The sequence below is a fragment of the Lynx rufus genome, unplaced genomic scaffold (assembly GCF_022079265.1).
Source record: "Lynx rufus isolate CCGP_SWC_20201006 ecotype Redwood Valley unplaced genomic scaffold, mLynRuf1.p SCAF_9, whole genome shotgun sequence".
NCBI lineage: Eukaryota > Metazoa > Chordata > Mammalia > Carnivora > Felidae > Lynx > Lynx rufus.
Genome location: NW_025814897.1, coordinates 59,615,980 through 59,636,610, shown reverse-complemented (window position 1 = coordinate 59,636,610; position 20,631 = coordinate 59,615,980). Strand labels below are relative to the sequence as shown.

General features: G+C 44.1%; 1 protein-coding gene across 1 annotated transcript in view; it reads right to left on the bottom strand.

Annotated features, from left to right (window-relative positions):
- The window catches only part of CLPB (caseinolytic mitochondrial matrix peptidase chaperone subunit B), a 144,256-nt gene that overhangs the window by 39,575 nt on the left and 84,050 nt on the right, over positions 1 to 20,631 (bottom strand). The window contains exon 6 of the mRNA XM_047071065.1: positions 274 to 371. Within this exon, the coding sequence (XP_046927021.1) occupies positions 274 to 371 (98 nt within the window). The remainder of the gene's footprint in view (positions 1 to 273; positions 372 to 20,631) is intronic.

Sequence of the window (20,631 nt, the reverse complement as noted above, 5' to 3'; positions counted from 1 at the left end):
AGCTCACCCGAAGCAGGGCACGAGCTCACCCGAAGCGGGGCTCAAGCTAACCCTATGTGGGACTCGAGCTCATGAACTATGAGATCATGATCTGAGTCAAAGTCAGATGCTTAACAACTGAGCCACCCAGGCTCCCCCTGGATTTGTATTAAAACAGACAATAATCACCTAAGGAGAAGTGGCCTTTGGTGTGGAGCCAGACATCATTTAATGAGCAAACGATTAAATGCAGCATGGAGTACCCATAGGCCTTCTCCTTTCTCCGAAATTTACCTTTGCCTCCGAAGTTCTTAGAAGCTTCATCACCTCCCCTTCTCGGGCATAATCCAAAGGTGTGTGTCCCATTTCATTCCTCTGAAGGGGGTTGGCTCCTGGCAGAAAGAAGAAAAGTAGTTAAAGACTCTATGAGTGATCATTGGGGCCTCAGCCTTCCCTCAAAGGTGACTTGGGCCCTGATTTCAAAGTAAGGAATTCCCATGGAAATAGAGAGCAACAAAACCCTAAGAGATTGTAGAATGGTGTGACAAACATCAAGCTGCTCTGACAGGAGAGTTCTTAATTCTGACACAGAGGTCAGGGTACTGGCGTTCCTACATGCACATGCACATATATGCAGAAACATACTACCCACACTACTACCACTACCCACACATACATGTGTTATGTACGCACAGGTGTGCTCTATACACACACACAGAAAACAAACACACACAGCTGAATATGCTAAAAAATACACCAAAGACATAAATATATCCTAACGCCAATGCATTAGTCATTAACAAACTCATCTGCATACAGATGAATATTCATTAATAAAACCATATAATAGGGTTCCTTTCTAAAGCACAGACTTTCTGAAAAAAGGTGAAACAGCCCCCTTCTTTCTGTTCTCCACTCCCCTCTCTTCTTTAATGTCTTTTACCTCTGGTATTTCTTGCTTACTAGAGTTAGCTGAGTCCTCTGGAAGGGAGTGGGCATTACCAGGAACCTGGCTATGCTAGCCCCAAGGTTTGATGCCCTTACCAATTCCAACTGTTGGTGACTATGTGCATGTGGGCAGGCATTCTTTCTGTATCAGTTCCTGTGCTTGGAGGACAAAGAACCTGAAGTATGATAAAAAGAAGGGGCTTGCTGGGGTCCATGCATCTACCTTGTTTCTCTTTTAAGTTCTGGCAGCTCACAAGCCTGTATAAAGTGTCTACTTGGTGCAAAGCCTTGGCAGATATGGAAGAAAGGCTCCTCTGACCCCCACATTATTAGAATCTCCTTCTCAAAGCCCAGGTCTGTACCCTCACTCTCCTCTTCAAAAACTGTCCATTCCATTCAATTTGTCAAACTTTGAATGTGTGGGGCTTGAGACACAAAAGAATCAGATCTGGCCTGGCCCCAAAGGCACTTCTCTAGAAGCAGGGAGACCGAAACCTAAGAAAGCTGTGCCTTGGACACAGCAGATACTCAAGAACTATGTGTTAAATGGAATATTCCTCGATCTTCTTTCTTGCTAAGGAAGTGTTGTCGGGAAGTAAAGAAGGGTTAAGACACAGTCCCTGCCAGAAGGATCTAATGGGTTGGTTGGAAACACTAAATATGCAGGCCAATGCACATCAGCATGGGGCCTGGCTCAAGGCGTGTGTCCCGCTACTGTTTACTGATGGACTATAAAAACTCAGCATTTCTTCTTTTTTCTTTTTAAATTTTTTAACATTTATTTATTTTTGAGAGAGAGTGAGAGTTGGGGAGGGGCAGCGAGAGGGGGAGACACAGAATCTGAAGCAGGCTCCAGGCTCTGAGCTGTCAGCACAGAGCCCAACGCGAGGCTTGAACCCATGAACAGTGAGATCATGACCTGAGCTGAAGTGGAACATTTAACCAACTGAGCCACCCAGGTGCCCCAAAACTCAGCATTTCTTAATCCTAGGCTGTGAAACATTTGTTCCATGATCTAAAACTATTCCTACTGAAGCTCTCTGCTTCTTAAAGGTCTATAAATTTATCAACCAACAACTGTAAGCTTTATTAAGCATTTACATGTGGCTGTCTGCCTGGGCTGCAGGGGAAGAGGTGTGGGAGGAGAAAGGAGTGGAGGAGAGAGCAAGAAGTATGATCTAGGGCAGGGACACTTATTATCAATGAGAAAAATTAATACTTTTATACATGATTCCTATTTTCTAATAGGAATTTGATGTAAAATACTAATATATATAATTTTTACTGAGATAGAATTCACATACCATAAAATTCAACCTTTTAGTGTATAATTCAGTGGTTTCTAATATACTTACAGGGTAATACAACCATCACCACTAATTTCAGATCATTTTCATAATCTCAAAAAGAAAGCCCATAGCCATTATCACAGACACCCTAACCTATACTTTCTGTTCCTATAGATTTGCCTATACTTGACATTTCATATAAATTGAAACATACAGTATATGGCCTTTTCTGTCTGGCTTCTTTCATTTGGCATGTTTTCAAGGTTCATCCATGTTGTAGTGTCATTCATGCTACAACATGAAAGCAGAAATGCAGCATTCCTTTTCATGGATGAATAAAACTCCATTCTGTGGATAGGCCACATTTTGTTTAGCCATTCATCAGTTGATAGACATTTGGGCTGTTTCCCCCTTGGCTATTATGAATAATGCTGCTATGAAAGTATGTGCACAAGTCTTCACGTGGGTGTGTTTTCATGTCTCTTGGTTATATATCTAGGAGTGGTGGTAATAATAGGTATTTACTGAGCACTTACTATGTACCAGACACTGTGCTCTGTACTTCATGTACGTTACATCACTTAATCCTTACAACCACTATTGAGAGGTAGGAATTAAAATCCCCATGCTATAGACATGAAAACTAGAGCTCAGAAAAGTGAAATCATAGCCCAAGGTTACAAAGCTAATTATTTGCTTGGACCAGGAGTCAAACCCATGGCCAGGTTTTCTCAACTCCAATTCTCCACACTCCCAAAAGGGCAGCCAAAGCATACTCCTGCTGAAATATCCTTCCCTGGCTTTTCACTACTTATAGGATAAAGTGCCAGCTCCCTGGTAAGGAGGGTGTCTGTGTTCTTCGTAACTAGTAGGTGGGTCTTTAGGGGCTCAGCTGAAACCTCACTCTTTCAATTCTATTGGCAGTGACTGGGTGCTTTGTATCAGCAGGGCTCTGTATGTAGGATGACGGGGATTGACAAAGCCAGTGAACAGTCTTTTTTGTATTTTTTGACCACTCTATAGCAACTGATACCTTGGCCACTCTTTTGAGTTCTATAAAACCACTTTTTCAGGTTTTCCTCACACCTCTGTGACCATTTCTTCTGCAGGCTCCTCTTCCTGTCTTTAAGACTAGCTGTTATCTAGAGTTTGCATCAAGGAACAATTTCAGCTTTCCAGAAGCTAATGGGGATGGAAGACGACCATACAACTACAACTTGGGCTGAAGGAGGGACAGACAGTACTGTGGGGGCCCAGGAAGGAATGGAGTGCCAAGGGGCCTGCTCACATGGTCTGGCTTTCCCAGCCCACTCCTGTTCTCTCTGGTGCTCAACACTGAGGGGCTCCACAAGGGCCGAGGGCCAGCGGCAGATGGCAACTGCCCGCCCCACCACCCCTATTTCCGGGACCATAGCTAGAGCTGAAAGGGAGCTACAGTTTAGCAGAGTGGAAAGGTCTCCTTTTTTAGGCAGCCTCAAGGGGAGCTCTGTCACTAGATATGGACTGGAGTAAAAGGGGAATCAGGGACCTATAGAAGGGAAAGAAAAGAATAAAGGGGGAATCAGAGACCTATAGAAGGGAAAGAAAAGAGGACCAAGAGTAGAAGAGAAGAGAAACAGGAAGAAAAGGGGAGGGGGGGAGAGCAAGAGAAGGTAAGAGAGGAAGACAATGGGAGAAAGAACATAGGGTGAGATTAGTTGCATCAAACAAGTGCTGTCAGTGATCTATATTTGCTTACAGAATGAAAAATGTGTGCCATAAACATTGGCCACTGAGTAATTTCTAGTAGGAGTCGTGTCACTTCTCATAAAGGATGGGATGGGGACAGGTAGGACATCTCTGCACCTGGGCCAGCCAGCACAAGGACGCCTTTTAAAACAGTGCTGAGCCTATCTCTAGCCCAGAAGGCCCCACCCCAGCTACTCCTGAGGGGGGAAGCCAGCCAGGTTCCCCAAGGTCCTGGAGCCTCAGGGCAGCACTTCTGCTCCCACTTTAGGAAGGCTGAGGTGGGGGCATCATGGAAAATGTCCATCTAATATTAGTCCCCTCGCCCCCGCACCCTTGCTCTGATGCTCTGACTTGACTAATTGCTGTAATAATTGATAGAACCTGACTTCTACAACTGATCGATTTCACCTCCACGACCAACGGCCACAAACCATTATACTCCAATAAATAACCACATTGGGTCTCACCCGCCTGCCCTCTCCAGGGGCATCAGGATGGCCCGTGCCCTAGCCTGACCTCCCCTTGTCTCCCACCCAGGGCCCCTCCGGGCCGAGCAGCTGGTCTAGAGGGTCAGGCCTCTGGGAGCAAGTGAGAGGGCCGAATGGAGGTGGGGAGTGCTAATCGCAGGCCATCCGTCACCTCCCACTGGCTGTCTGGGGCTGGGGCCAACACCTGGAGCACCCCAGGCAGTATAGTGCAGGACCCCTCCCCTCCTCTCCCTGCTCCAGATTAGTGTGTCCCAGCTTATAATATTTGATAAATAGCAGACTGGCTTCCTGGCAGCACTGCTGCGGCTGCGCCTGCCCGCTACAGCTGTGGAAGGTCACTCATTGGGGAAATATGTTTCTGTCAGTGGTATTGAAAAAAGTTTAGTGGAGTGACAGGCCTCAATTTTTCAAATTTTATTAACTCCATCCCCTTAACCATTTGTCTTGAATTCCTTCAGATTCTGGAGGATCTGTCAATAGGCCACGAGAGAAGGGGGGTGGGGTGGGGTACGGGCTGGTCCTGGTTGGTACCAGTAGCTGGCTTGGGTCTCACCATGTAAAGCAGTGGAAATGGTGCCGGCAGAAGAGAAGGCTGGCCCACCAAGACCCAGGAAGCCCACTGGCACAGTGCCTTTGGTTTGACAAAATCATAGATTTTGAGTGGAAAAACACCTTAGTAGTGAGCTCTTCTAATTCCCTACAAAGAGACACCCCTCCTACTACATCAGAAACAGGTGGTCACCCTGACTCCCCTGAATGTGTTCAGAACCTAGCCTCATGCTCATGGCCCTCCACAGGGTTCCCCCCACTAAACTGAGGGCAGATCCTTTTCCTACAAACCCCAACCTGTCCCTCCATCCCCACTCCCACCTTGGTCTTCCTGCAAATACTTGTTCATCTTTCAAGACCGGTTCAGGCTTCTCTAAGAAACCTTCCTGGTTTCCTTCCCACCCCAGGTTTGGTACCATCATTTGTGCTCCCACAGGCCCTCTGCTCTGTCTTACCGATCACTCTGCAGTTAAACATTCTGTCTGCATCCAAGACTGAGGGCTCCTAGAAGTCAGGGACTATGTCTGACCCACTGCGAGCCAGCACAGGGCCTGGCACAGAATAGCTTTCACTAAAATTTACCAAATAAATGGACTTCTTCCCAAGGACTATCTTCTGAGGCCACACAAAACATGGCTGTTCTTCTTGCCTCAGAAGAGCCCTCTGACAGCAAGTGCATGCCCCGTGTTGCTGACACCTGTAGGCCAAAGCTCCTAGTCTCTTTTCTGGTCCCAAACACCTCTCTAGAAAATTATATCATGTCAAGTCCCAACATCTTCTGGGCTCTGTGGGCGGGAAGTGGGGACAAAGTGGTTGGAGAGAGGCTCACATGCCCTTCCCTGGGAGAGGACTAAAGTTAGGGTGGGAGAGGAGGCCTCCTCCCTTGTCACTACCAGTCTTGGCCCTCTGCCTATCTCTGTGAATATCAAAGAAGATAATGCTAGGATAAGAGGGCTTAAACACACACACACACACACACACACACACACACACACACACACAGTAACTGCCCTATACAAATGTGTTAGGCTATATTATCGATAATATCAGCATGTTCACACACTCCCCACCACCCCCTACAGTTCTCTCAGCCAGACTGGCCTTCTAGTGATCCAGGTCTAACACCACTGCAGTTTCCATGACTCACCCCTTCCCCTACAGGCAGCTGGTTCCCAGTCCTTTAAAAGAGCACTGAGTGGGGGAGCTTGCAGGAGTAGGGGTTACCTCTCCCTGGCTGTGTGATCGAGGGCACCTGCTTCACTTCTCTGGTGGTAATGACTGCTGCCTTGCCCACCTCTAGGGGTTTTGTTTGGACTGAGTAAAATAAAAAGCTCGAAAATGATTGGGAAAAAAAGACTGTACGTTGTTCTTTGTAATAACGTTTATATTCACTCTCCCATTTTTACTGCGAGCTCCTGTACCACCTTCATCCTGATTTTCACTATTTCAACAGTCTGTTTACTATCTCCAATTGGAAGTTTTTTTGCTGAACTGGGGTGCCTGGGTGGCTCAGTCGGTTGAACGTCTGACTTCAGCTCAGGTCATGATCTCATGGCTCATGAGTTTGAGCCCCACATCGGGCTCTGTGCTGACAGCTCAGAGCCTGGAGCCTGCTTCTGATTCTGTTTCCCTCTCTCTCTGCCCTTCCCCCATTCATACTCTGTCTCTCTCTGTCTCTGTCTCTCAAAACTAAACAAATATTTTAAAAAATTTAAAAAAATTTTTTTTGCTAAATATAAGGGAAATCATTCCTATAATTAGAGGTATCTGTCAGGGTGCAGCGAAATCTTTTTGGTTGTGTGCTCCCCATCAAGGAAGCATTCCCAGAGAGACAGAATAACGACCTCAAAGAAGCCGCACACCTTCCCTGTCTCCACAGTGTTGCTTGTGCCATTCTTCTTGCCTGGAACTCCACTCCTTGCCTCCCTGACCATCTAGATCTTACCCCTTCTTCAAGTTTCCTTCTCTGGGAAGCCTCCACCACCCTCTAGCTATCCATGCTCTCCCCATCTGTCTGCTGGCTCTTGTTGTCCTCTCAACTCCCTCCCTTTCCTGGCAGCCCATCCCTGTTTCATCCTCACAGCTAGTATGTATGTAGCTCCTCAGGTCAGAGACAAACCAATTCTTCTCCATTCACTGAGGCTGAAGGTGAGAGAGAAGAGACCTGTCCAAAATGCTGCAGGAAGCTGAGTGGAACCAGAAAGAGCCCCAGTTCCTGACATCTAATCTTGAGCTGTTTCCATAAGCCATACCACTGAGCATTCTCAAGATATGTACACACACATACATGTGCACCTATAGATATGCCTCCCCTCTAACCAACAACCTTTACTGAGCACTCACTACATGCCATACCCTGTGCTGACTCCTTCCATGTATTTCATTCTTAACAACAATTTGAAGAAAGTAGAAGAGGTATTATTTTTTCCCATTTTCCAGATGATTTAACTGAGTCTGGCAGAAGAGCAGGATGAAAAGAGACAAGCTAACATTTGTTGTGTGTAAGGCCTTTGTATACAGTGTCTGAATTATTCATCATACAAATATTCAGAGAATACAGGCTCAGAGAGCTGAAATAATTTGCCCATGGTCACCCAGCAGACAAATAGTAAAGATGGAATTTAAAGCAGAGATTTATCACTGTATTTTTGTATGTGTTTGCAATCTTCCATAATAAGTTTTTTTGTTGTTGTGTTTGAAGAAGCCAGGTCTGGTTTTCCACCACATGGTGCTACCTTCTAAAGACCTGATGACTCAAAAAGAGGAAAAAAAATCATCGCTCTTCTTCCCTTCCAGTGTGCTCAGAGGCTCCAAAACCAAGATATAGGGGGGTTTCTAGAAGTAGGCTTGGGATAGACAGCTTTATAGAAAGGGTACAAAATGGGGTTCCTTTTCCTCTCATTCAGGGCTGCCCCATCTGGGGACCAGGTGAACAGTGATTCACATTAATTGACCCCCCAGAAGGTCATTTACCAGTCCTAACTCTCCAGTGGACCTAGACAGGTGGGATCCCTTACCTTCAAAGAGGGGGATTTCTAAAGTTCATGGAACAGAGAGCTACTGCTTCATGGCTGAATCCAGCCAGTCCATTAAAACCCACTGAGTACTGATGCTGGGCGAGGTGCTGGGCACACAGAATCAGAGCAGTTCTTGCCTTTGGGCAGAACCAAGACTGATGGGACACAAACAGAGACAGAAACAGTGACAACGCAGTGTGGTGAAGGCAGACAAGGGGATGAGGATGATGACTCCCTTCCCCTCACTACAAGGGAGCCACATACTGTGTAACTGGGGAGATGGGAAACCATGGCACCAGCTGGAGAAGAGCAGAGGTGTTGCACTGAGTAAGCACAAAGGAAAAAAAGACTGGAGAAGCCTGGGTAATAGAAGGTTGGAGCCCAAGGTGGTCATGGAGACTGTGAGTGGGAGAGTGGGAGCTGGCCTTCCAGTCCAGGGCTCTTTCCACCTGCCCAGTCTTGGGTCCCACACCCCAGGATTTCAATTCCAACTGACCAGAGGACTGGACTACACAGAGCTGTCACTGCTTTCTTCAGTGGTGAGCCCAGATCCATTTCCCCTATCCCAAAGCTTTCCCAGACCACTCTAGCCTATGTAGACCACCTCCTCCTTTGAACGCCTAGAGCACTTATCTGATCATACACTTTTCACATAAAAGTGAAAAGAATCTCCAGAATCAGATGTATTACAAAAGGGATGCTCTGTGAATGCCTAGAAAAGGAAATGGTGATGATCGCCAGGCATCACGATGGGTTCACGGAAACCAAGTCATGCCAGACTAACCTCATTTCCTTTCTTCATCAGGGTTATCTATTTGCTCAATCAGGTGCAGCCAGGGAAAATGTGGACTTCATCAGACATTTGCTGGGGTATCTGAGGACAACCTGAGAACATGATGGAGAATTGTGGGCTGGGTGCCAGTACAGTGTGGAGAGTTAATAGTGACTGGGGAACTAACCAGACCCAAGGGGAATGGAGCGACTAATAGATCATAAGTAACCTGGAAGGAAGTTTCGAGAGGCAGCAAAGAGGCTTGGTCCTGTTTAGTACGTTTATCCTTGACACAAATATCAAGGCACGGTCTGCTCGTTGAATCTGCAGACAACAGATTAGGGTTGGGAAGAGCACGAGATGCACCTGGTGGATGGTTGACATTAAGAGCTGAAACAAACGAGATGAAAAGTAATGGAGATAAATGGGAAGTCATGGGTTTCAGAAGAGAAACAAAGTAGAGATGGTTCTGGGAAGAGGGATCAAAATAGGAAAGGGCTGGGCACCTGGCTGGTTCAGTTAGAAGAACATGTGACTCTTGATCTCAGAGTTTGAGTTCAAGCCTTGCATTGGGTATAGAGATTACTAAAAAAACAAACCTAATAAAAGATCACAAGCAGAGATATGCTACAATTGTTGTGCTACTTACTAGGAAAGGGTTGGGAAACCACATGAGAATAATGGGTTAAGGAACTGGAGGTTCAGGCTGGAGAAAGATAGCTCAGAAGAATATGACTGCAACTTCAGGTATTTGAAGGGCTGGCAGTGGAATAGGGATTAGATTCATTCTACATAAGCCAGATGGTAAAATTAAAGACCCTTGGATTTTGGTTGAATATACGAAATTTCTAACCATAATCCAAAGATAGATTCTGAGCAGGCTGAGGAACAAATGAGTTCCCCAGCACTGGAAGTATTCAAGCACCGAGTGAATGACCATTTGGTAGGTCTAACACTTACACATCAGCTTACAGAGGTTTTTTTCCAAGACTTATTGCTTAACTTGTGCTTATTCATTCAGAGATACTTTTTAAGAATGTTCTGGGTGTCTGGCATCAAGCTAGGCGCCAGGAATACAAAGGTGAATCAGAAAACACTGGCCCAGCTCTTAAACAGCTCCCAATCATGCAAGGAGAAGATGGGTAAGTTTATTTAAATAGTATCTTGTGCCTTGATTACAGGCCTCAGCACAGGGAAGCTGTGCTTCAGCTTAGATTAAACCAAAGAGATCCTGTGGAAATTCAAACACTTATTTGGTTACTGAAGGCCAGAGCTTAATCAAGCCAAAGCACATGCTTAAACCAACTACTGGCTGTGGGCACAGAAGTGTACAGTGAAACACAATTTGTGAATTTTTGTGCATGATATTTTGCTCTTATAAATCTGAGATTTGGTCTTTGGCTGGGACTTGTTTATGTACCTACAGATTGTCTTACAAGTGGCTGTGATGTCAGGGTGAAGTGATTTAGCCAGCAGGGCTACCCAACTCTCCATTTCTTACCCACCCTATGGGGACTGCTTCAGCACGGACATAAACATGCTCCTGCCGTTACCTTATTGCACTCGTCACATGGGGAGGCTAGAAGGCTTGATTCAGGGATATGATTGGATTTTAAATCCCAGTCTCACAGGATTTTAATTACTGGTCTGGGGCAGCAGGGATAGGCGCTGGCTGCCTTTGGATGGAGGAGGTCGATACACCACTCCACAACATATTGAGCCACAATGCCTGCAGACTCTATTGCTCTATTTAATCATCTTTTGCAAAATTTACAGTGGAACAGGAGGGATCAATACAGAATTTATCACATTCTCTTGTAAATATGAGCCAGGAAAGAGTTCCAGGCAGTTTGTTACTGAGTGGGAGGGAACATGTCTGTGTACAGCTGGGCATTAGGAGAGGAGACAAAATCCATACTTCTTGGCATAAGCTACAGATGCTCAGCCAGTCCCTCTTAAGCCTGGAAGCAAGTTCAATGCGAAGAACACTGATTCATTCATTCATTCATTCATTCGATCAACCAACCAACATTGCAGAACACCTATTTTATGCCAGATTCTGTAGAGGCTCTGGGGATACAGACTGGTAATTCTGCTCACGAGATCATAAGCGAGATATGCCACAACGGCTGTGCTACTTACTAGTGAGTGGTGGAACTTGGGGAAGTTACTTAAGAGTGCCTTTGTTCATACATAGGGAAAATGTAGGTAATAAGAGTATCGAATTCACAGAGTTATTTTAAGTATTAAAAGAGATAAAAGCCTTAGTACAGAGCTTGATACACAGTAAGAACTCAATAAATGATAACTATTGTTATGGTTACTACAATTACCATGATCAGGCATTCCTTCTTACAATGCCATCTCACCAATGGTCTATAACAGAGATGGCGTATTGAGCAGGGAGCCAGCCACCTCATCTCTTTAGCAGACAGAAGGAGACTGGGACGGCCTTCCACAGGTTAGACACCTGACCAGGGCTACTGGCAGCAGAATCAGTGGAGCAGAGGACAGAGGGTGTACGAGGTGGAGATATATGTTGAAACTCTGTATTTTGAAGCTTCCACTATAATCTCTGAAACAACAAAATAACCTCCTGAAATTGCTGTGGGGGAATAGAGTGAGAAGTGATACACTTCATGTGGGCAAGTCAGGGAAAGTTACAGAGAAGAGACATAAATGAGTTGGCTCCTGAAGACCAGGAGTTTGACAGGGGGAGAAGCAGGGAGGGGGCATCCCAGGCAGAGAAAAGTGAATGAGTAAAGGTTTAGAGGCAGGAAAGACTCTATCCTATGCACCTGAGTGGGCCTATGGCAACAATAGTTCCTGTCTCTCTGGGCCCACCTGGCTGCAAGGATCCCCCTGGTAGGCCCACCAACCTCTGGTCCCAGTCCTGAAGCAAACCATCATCCCCAGCCCCTCTTGGAGACAGGGCGGCAGAAGATTCATGGTGCACTGCAGGAAGACGTGCATGGGGTTAAACATCTAGGCTTATCTTACAGGCACTGGGAATTGCTGAAGGTCTTCAAACAGGGGAGCGCCTGCAGGGTAGAGGTTGGTTTGAAGGGGAATCTGGAGGAAGGGAGATGAACAAGAAGACTGTTACAATAGGCCCAGTGACAGTGATGAAATCTGAACTAGGGTAGTGAAGACTGAAGAGAGAAGATGGACTTGAGAGAAAATTCTAAGACAGGCTTGATGGAAAGTGAGAGTGAAATCATCAGACTTACTTATAATGCTCTGTTTGTGACCAGTAGATGATGCTGCCAGTCACCAAATAGGAGAATATGGGAAGAGTCTGAGGAGGGCTGGGTTTGGATACACTGAATATGTGATGTCTACAGAATATTAAGCATCAGCAGAGCTACTGGAGACATGAAAGTGCCTGGCTTGTTCTAAGGCAAATATGTAGGCTAGTCTGGTTAGAAAAGAGGTGGTACAGGGGCGCCTGGGTGGCTCAGTCAGTTAAGCTCTTGATTTTGGCTCAGGTCATAATCTCGAATGGTGCAGAGCCTGCTTGGGATTCTCTCTCCCTCTTCCTCCGTCTCCCTCTCTCTTCCCCTCCCTCCCCCCCCCAATAAATAAATCAACTTAAAAAAAGAAAAGTGGTGGTACAAAAGCATGGAAATAAATGCTCAAACATAATTCATACACAGAGTTAAGTGGGAAAAAAGGCAAAAGCAAAAACTCCTGCCAAGGACTTCTGCTCAATGCAACCTAAGGTAGAGGTTTTCTAGATGAGAGATAATGTTCTGAATAGCATGTGACATAGGCAATGGAAGTGCGGGGAGCCTCAGCTCATTTTCATTTTGGGCAAGTTTCCTGGAAGTTGTGGGCTTTCAGGAGGCCAGCTCTACTTCCATCTCTCCCCATAATCCAGCACGGACTAACCCCCAGAGATGGCAGCAAGCTCTGTGCCCAGAAAGCAGCTGGGAGCAACTGTCATGGGACGGAATGACTCTGGATAAAGCAGAGTTCAAAGTGGACATAATAAGAGCCTGGGTCCCTGGGCTTGTGCATTCTCCCCGCCCCCTCCCACAAATGACAGCTGAGACCAAGGCAACCGAGCCTGGGGTCTGGGCTGAATTTAGCAGTCATAATTATACTGCTGACGTCTGGGGCACAGCCACAGTCTCTGCAGAAGGCAAAGCTTTTGTTCATGCACTAAAAACACATCATCTTCAAACATGCTAATCTCATGTCTGCTTCCATCTAACAACATTGAAGGGAGGCTGAGGAGAGGGCACACAATGCCCACACATCTGGCTAATTCAGTTATGAGGCCAATCAATCTTGATGGGTTGTCTATAAAACATCAACCACCCCAAAGGACTGACCTGACCAGATGTTTAAGCTTCTGTTGACCAATCCCAGCCTAATGTCCACAGCAGACAAGAGGGGTTATCAAGAGATGGCTTATGCTTCCACTCACATGTCTACTCTCAAAGCTAAGCAAAGCCTTCTGCTTGGATGAGACGTACCAGTCCATTAAGTGGTGGTTAATCCAGGCTTACTGAAATGATGTACAGCGGACCCTTGAACAACACAGGTTTGAACTGTGTGGGTCCACTTACATGTGGATTTATTTTTGACAAAAACAGTATTATAAACATATTTTCTCTTCCTTATAATTAAAAAAATTTTACTTTTATTTTAGAGAGCATGTGAGCGGGGGAGAGGGGCAGATGAGGAGAGAGAATCTTTTTTTTTTTTTTTTATGTTTATTTATTTTGAGAGAGAGAGGGAGGGGCAGAGAGAGGGAGAGAGAGAATCTCAAGCAGGTTCCTTACCATCAGCACACAGCCCGATGCAGGGCCCAAACTTACAAACTGTGAGATCAAGACCTGAACCAAGATAAAGAGTCAGATGCTGGGGCGCCTGGGTGGCTCAGTCAGTTAAGCATCCGACTTCAGCTCAGGTCATGATCTCATGGTTTGTGGGTTCAAGCCCCGCGTCGGGCTCTGTGCTGACAGCTCAGAGCCTGAAGCCTGCTTCAGATTCTGTGTGTGTGTCTGTCTCTGCCCCTCCCCAGCTTGCACTCTGTCTCTCTCCCTCTCAAAAATAAATAAAACATTAAAAAAAAAAAAAAGAGTCAGATGCTTAACCAACTGCGTCATCCAGGCACCCTAAGAGAGAGAGAATCTTAAGCAGGCTCCTTGTTCAGTGCAGAGCCCATCATGGGGCTCAATTTCACAATCCTGGGATTGTGACCTGAGCCAAACTCAAGAGTTGTATGCTCAACCAAGCCACACAGGCGCCCCACTTTTTTCAGATTTTTTAAATAACATCTTTTCCCTAGTTTACATTATTGCAAGAATATGTTATATAACACAACATGTATGTTAATGAACTTTATGTTATTGGTAAGACTTTTCTGATCAAGAGCGGGCTATTAGTAATTAAGCTTTGGGGGAGTCAAAAGTTATATGCAGATTTTTGCCTGCATTAGCATTCCTAATCACCACGGTGTTCAAGGGTCAACTGTATATTCAAATATACAGACTTTCACTTTGACTTTCAAGAAGGCAGGAGGCCTTCTTTACAGGTGGTTTCGAGAACACTTGCAAAAACAGAAACCAATGAAATAATTTTGCTAATTGTACTTCCTAGTCAGGAGAGAATTCAAGAGTGCAGAGGTGAGTATCTTTACAATATTAAATGCTACAGGCTCCAGTCCTGGGTGCAGGAGCCATTCATCTGCTGATGTCTGCTTTTCAACCCCACATCAAGGCTGAATTACTCATCTCCCTCATAAAACTGTTGTGGTTTTCTTTTTTTTTTTTTTTTTTTTTTTTAAACCAGAAGCCACTGCTAACAAGGACTCTCTCAGTTTATGCTCCTTCCTTTATGGCCAAAGCCAGTCACCAGGCAACAGTCACCAAAAATAAAAGTGGAATGGCAGTGGGGAGATTAGGAGGAAGAGGGCAGGGACTTGCTGCCTACACCAAAAGGCCCATTTCTGACCTGGAGCTTCTTGCTGGTGCTAATTATTCCACTTCCCTCAAAAGGGCTTTTCACTACCTAATTCTGAGGATTTCACCAAGTTTGTCTCAGTTGAGGCTGCACAACAAACCAGATAGATGGACTTGGGAAAAAGAAACCTCCAACTTTTCAGAAAGTGGTGAGAGAGAAGCACAAATTTAAAATGAGGTCAGGCAACAACAGATGTTGGCGAGGATGTGGAGAAAGAGGATCTCTTTTGCCCTGCTGGCGGGAATGCAAACTGGTGCAGCCACTCTGGAAAACAGTATGGAGGTTCCTCAAAAAATTATAAATAGACCTACCCTACGACCCAGCAATTGCACTAGTAGGTATTTATTCAAGGGATACAGATGTGCTGTTTCGAAGGGACACATGCACCCCCATGTTTACAGCAACACTATAGACAATAACCAAAGTATGGAAAGAGCTCAAATGTCCATTGACTGATGAATGGATAAAGAAGATGTAGTATACATATACAATGGAATATTACTTGGCAATTCCATTCAAAAAGAATTAAATCTTTCCATTTGCAACAACATGGATGGAACTAGACTGTATTATGCTAAGCAAAATGAGTCAGAGAAAGACAAATATCATATGACTTCACTCATATGTAGAATTTAAGATATAAAACAGATGAACATAAGGGAAGGGAAGCAAAAATAACATAACAACAGTGAGGGAGATAAACCACAAGAGATTCTCAAATACAGAGAACAAACTGAGAGTTGCTGGAGGGGTGTTGGGTGGGGGGATGGGCTAAATGGGCGTGGGGCATTAAGGAGGGCACTCCTTGGGATGAGCTCTTGGTGTTATATGTAAGTGATGAGTCACTAAATTCTATTCCCAAAATAATTACACTGTATGTTAACTAACTTGGATTTAAATTCAAAATAAAATAAAATATGGGGCGGCTGGGTGGCTCAGTTGGTTAAGTGTCTGACTTCAACTCAGGTCATGATCTCATGGTTCGTGAAATTCCACTTCTTCCTCACGGCTACAATAATCAATGTTGCTGGCCAATCCTGCCTCCTTTCGATTATTTTCCACCTTGATTTCCATGATATATATACATATGACTTTATCTCCTTTGAAGGTTCCTGTTCATTCTTCTGTCCCAAGTTACAGGTGACACCCAAGACTAAGTCCTCAGCTCATGATCCTTTCTTTCCGTATGCGCTCTCCTTTAAGAAACAGTTCCAACTGGCTCAGTTTAAACTACCCCAGTGGTTTGCAATCCTGGCTGTATAGCAGAATTATATGGGAAGTGTTAAAATCTTATCAAACCAAGGCTGGAGAAAATATTTGTGATATATATCACACATAAAGGGTCAATATCCCTTTGAACAAAGAAAGGGATCCCTTTCAACAACCCCATTCAACAAAGAAATTTTAAAAATCAAGAGAAAAATAAAGACCAAAAGTCCTATAGAAAAATGGGCAAAAGACATGAATAGACAATTCACAAAAAAGAGATACAAAAAGTCTCTTAAACACATGAAATGGTGTATGGTTTCACTCATGACAAGAAAATCAAACTAAAACTATGCTGAGATACTATATCTCACCTATCAGATTGGCAAAAATCTAAAAGCTTGACAATACACTCTGCTGGAGATGTTGTGAGAAACACAAGCACTTTCTTTTTTGTCTTTTTTTAAAGTTTATTTTTGAGAGCACACGCGCAAGCAGGAGATGGGCAGAGAGAGAGACTCCCAAACAAATCCATGCTGTCGGTGCGGAGCCTAACATGAGGCTGGATCCCACAAACTGTGAGATCATGGCCTGAGCTGAAATCAAGTCAAGTCAGATGCTCAACTGACTGAGTCACCCAAGCACTTTCATACATTGCTAGTGGGAACGTAAAATGGTACAACTTCTGTGGAGGAGAAATTCACAATATTTAACTAAAGGACATATGTATTTACCCTTTGGCCCAGCAATACCACTTCTAGGACTTTGAATCTCAAATATACATGCGAGAGGTTATTCACTGCAGCATTATGTGTAACTAAAAAATACTGGACACTTCAATGTCTGAGCATAGGGGATATAGTGCAAACACACAACAGAATACCATGCAGGTGTTAAAAAAAAGAAAAGAATGAGGAAGATCTCTGTGAACTGATAGTAGTTTCCAGGAAATACAGTTAGATAAAAAGAAAAAAAAAAAAGCAAACTGCAGAAGAGCATATATAGTGTGCTACCTTTTATGTAGGAAAAAAGTAAATTAAAAAATACATATACTGTATTTGCTTATACTAAGAAACATGGGGTTAGGGCTCACTGAGGGGAGTGGAAAAAAGGTTGAAAGGGATACAGGAAAGTCTTACTTCTCTGAGTGTATCTTTCTGGATAGTTTTTAGACAAAAGTGAATCTTCTACATATTCAAACACCAAAATTAAAACAAAAACAGGTAGGGGAGAAAAACCCTAAAACTGAAAATAAACTGAAAAATTAACCCAACTGTATTTCAAATGAATAACATACACACTGAAGGGGAAAAAATACCATTCAAATAACTTAATGAACCTAGTATTTGACTATATAATCTTAGCCATGGATGGAGTACGCATGAGAACTGCAAACAAATCCTAACTGGAATTCTGTTTAGGAGGCTTTTTTTTTTTAATGCTTATTTTTGAGAGAGAGAGAGAGAGACAGAGTGTGAGCAGGGGAGGGGCAGAGAGAGAGACACACACAGAAACCAAAGCAGGCTCCAGGCTCTGAGCTGTTAGCACAAAGCCTGACACAGGGCTCAAACCCATAAACCGTGATATCATGACCTGAGCTGCAGTCCGGCCCTTAACTGACTGAGACACCCAGGTGCCCCAATAGTATGCTTGTTTTCTATAGTGGTATAGGTGAGGCAAGGCCCAAGCCTTCTTAGACGTCTTATAGGAGTAAACAAATGAGTAAATGTATCATTGCTATTTGGAGCCAGCACTCTCACTATAGAAGAAGGGGCATACAAATAAGAAATGTGTGAAGACAAGGAAGAACCCTGTAAGGATGAACTGGAATGGGAGGTAGTGGTGTTCAGGATTTCAAAAATACGTATGTGCATATGCCCATGTGTGTATATACGCATATGCATGTATGTGTATCTTGTGAGGGATCTATATGCACATGTGTATATAACCATATGTATCTCATGGTCATATAAACAGAAGGGGTGATGAGCAAGCCTGGTACTCAGGTGTCAGTCTCTAATACAATTGCTCACTAAAAAGTCTTAGGGCTCCTCAGAGAAATGGCTGATTCCAGGGGCACCAAGATGAATACTAGACTAAAACACCTTGTTATGCCAGGAAATATGGAAATGCTAAAAAAAAAAAAAAAAAAAATTGCCACACTGGCCAAATCTGAGATAATTTTAGCACCAACATAACTAAAGATAGTAATGAGCGGCAGAACAATTAAAGCAATAGTATCTGTGAGCACATTTTGACAACACATAGATAAATGAGGGAGAAAGCGTTCTTGCTTTTGCTTACCACAGGATGCCAGGTCCTAAGTGGTCAATGTGGAGTGATACTGGAGTTGGGTAAGATGCAAAATATTCATTTTGCAACCACTTATAAAGATTGGTTCAGGAAAGAACCATCAATGGAAGCTAAGTCCAGGGGGGAAATTTTGATGAGGAGCAGGATTACCTGCATGGTCTTAAAACTGTCTCCCCACAGAGTGCTTATTAATTTCAAAGGAAGAAGTAATAAAGGTACAGTGGAGAAACAGGGCAATACTTGGGTTGGTGATGGGACGGGAGTAAGATTTTTTACTGAAAACTCTTTTGAATTCTGTACTGTGTTCAAGTATCAACTATTCAAAAACAGGAAGAAAAATAAATATAAAATATCCGAGACTGTCGTAGGCAGAATAACAGCCCTCCAGTGATGTTCACATTCTAATCCTTAGAATTTGTGAATATGCTAAATCACTGGGCAAAGGGGAATTAAGGTCGTAGATAGAATTAAGTCTGCTAATCAGCTGACTCTGAGAAGGGAAGATTACCCTGGATTATCTAGGTGGGCCCAATGTAATGACAAGGGTCCTTATAAGTGAAAGGAGGGAGAAGACTCAATGTCAGAGTGAAAAAAGAGAAAGACCAACTGACCACTGCTGACTCGATGACAGAAGGGGGCTATGAGACAAGGAATGTGGGCAGCCGTTAGAAGCTGGAAAAGGCAAGAAAACAGATTCTGAGTCTCCAAAAAGGAATGTATTACTGACACCTTGCTTTTAGTCCAGTGAGACCCATTCCAGACTCATCTCCAGAACTTTAAGACAGTAAACTTGCATTGTCTTAAGTCATTAAGTTTTTGATAATCCGTTTACAGCAGCAATAGGAAGGGTACATAAGAAAAGTTACAGTGGTTGTCTCTGAGGAGGAGGACCAGGGACACAGAAGGGAGACTTCCTTTCCCCTATATATCTTCTAGTACTGCTTGAAGTTTTTATCATGTACAACTTTTAAAGTTAAGAATCACTGTAGTCACTAAATAAACAACAGTCAGTCACTTTAGAACTCTCTATGGATTTCAAAGTGGAGTACAAGTCCTCTGGCTCATCCCCAAGGCCCTCCACACTCAAGCCTCCCTATCCATAATCTAGCAGGTGGCCAGTTTCTTCCAGGTCTCTAACATGCAAGCCTCATTTCTGTTACTGACTCACCTGAAAAACTTTCCTCCTTCCCTCTGCTTGTTTGAATTCTACCTGTCCTTCAGGGACTGCCTCCAGTCCCTCTCCTCCAGGAAGCTTCTAGAATGCCAACAGTGATCTTCCCCTCCTCATTCATTACACTAATTCATTCTGCCCTTTGCTTAGGTTTAATTCAGAGTCCTGCCACTGTCCTGAGTGTGCTTTGTGTATGAACCTTTTTACCAAACTAGCACTCTACAGGGTGCAGTCTGAAGGAAGGGCCTATATCTTTTTCTTTTTTATTTCCTGTAATGCCTAGTGCCCCTTTATAAATACACTTATTCAAAAAATGTTTACCAAGCACCTATCATGCACTAACAATATTGCAAGGTGCAGGGAATATAAGCACTGCAGATCCAGACCCTACCTTCAGGGAATGCATTATATAACAAAGGACAGATCTATTGATCAAACAGCTATATGTCTACATGTTGTGGTAAGTGTAAGAAAGAAATTATACAGGACACTTTAAGAGCACATATCAGAGGAACCTAGAAAAGGGATACTGGTGGTCAGCTGCAGGAAAATAATTAATAGTTGCTGAATAACTATGAGCACTTAGATTTGCAATTAGACAAATCAGAGGGCAATTATTTATTGAGAATCACAAAATATGAAAGTAGAAGGGAGCTTTGAGATTGCAGTCCAATTATCTAGTTTTACAGATGGGGAAAATGAGGCTCAGTGAGGGGGAGGGACTCCTCAAGGTTGCACAGCAAGGTCGAGTTGGCGCCAGGTCACCTGACCCCCAGCCACCACTCCCAACAACACAGCATTCATTACTTCAAAGGGAGTTTCTGAAGCATTCCTGAAGGGACAAACTCCTTCTTCCACTATATTTAAAAGAATTCATTTCCAAAATGATGTTCAGGAGGGAGTCTGTGGTTATAGACCTACAGAGAGCATGTCTGCTGTGCCCTTTCTAGGACACTGCCAGGCCTCTGTGTAGAGGAAGAGAGGGCATGAATGCTAGAAGCAAAACTCCTTTGGGGAAAGGAAACTTGGTTCTGAGCAAACTCCCAGTCTGACTCTAGGACAGGAACTTAGCTGCTATTCTGCAGACCCTGACCTTCAGACTGACATCCCTTCTTAAAGCTGCAGTGCTGTTCTTACTCTGTGCATTCAGCCCATGACACATTCACTGAAGGGGCATGAACGGGCCAGCAAGGGGCAG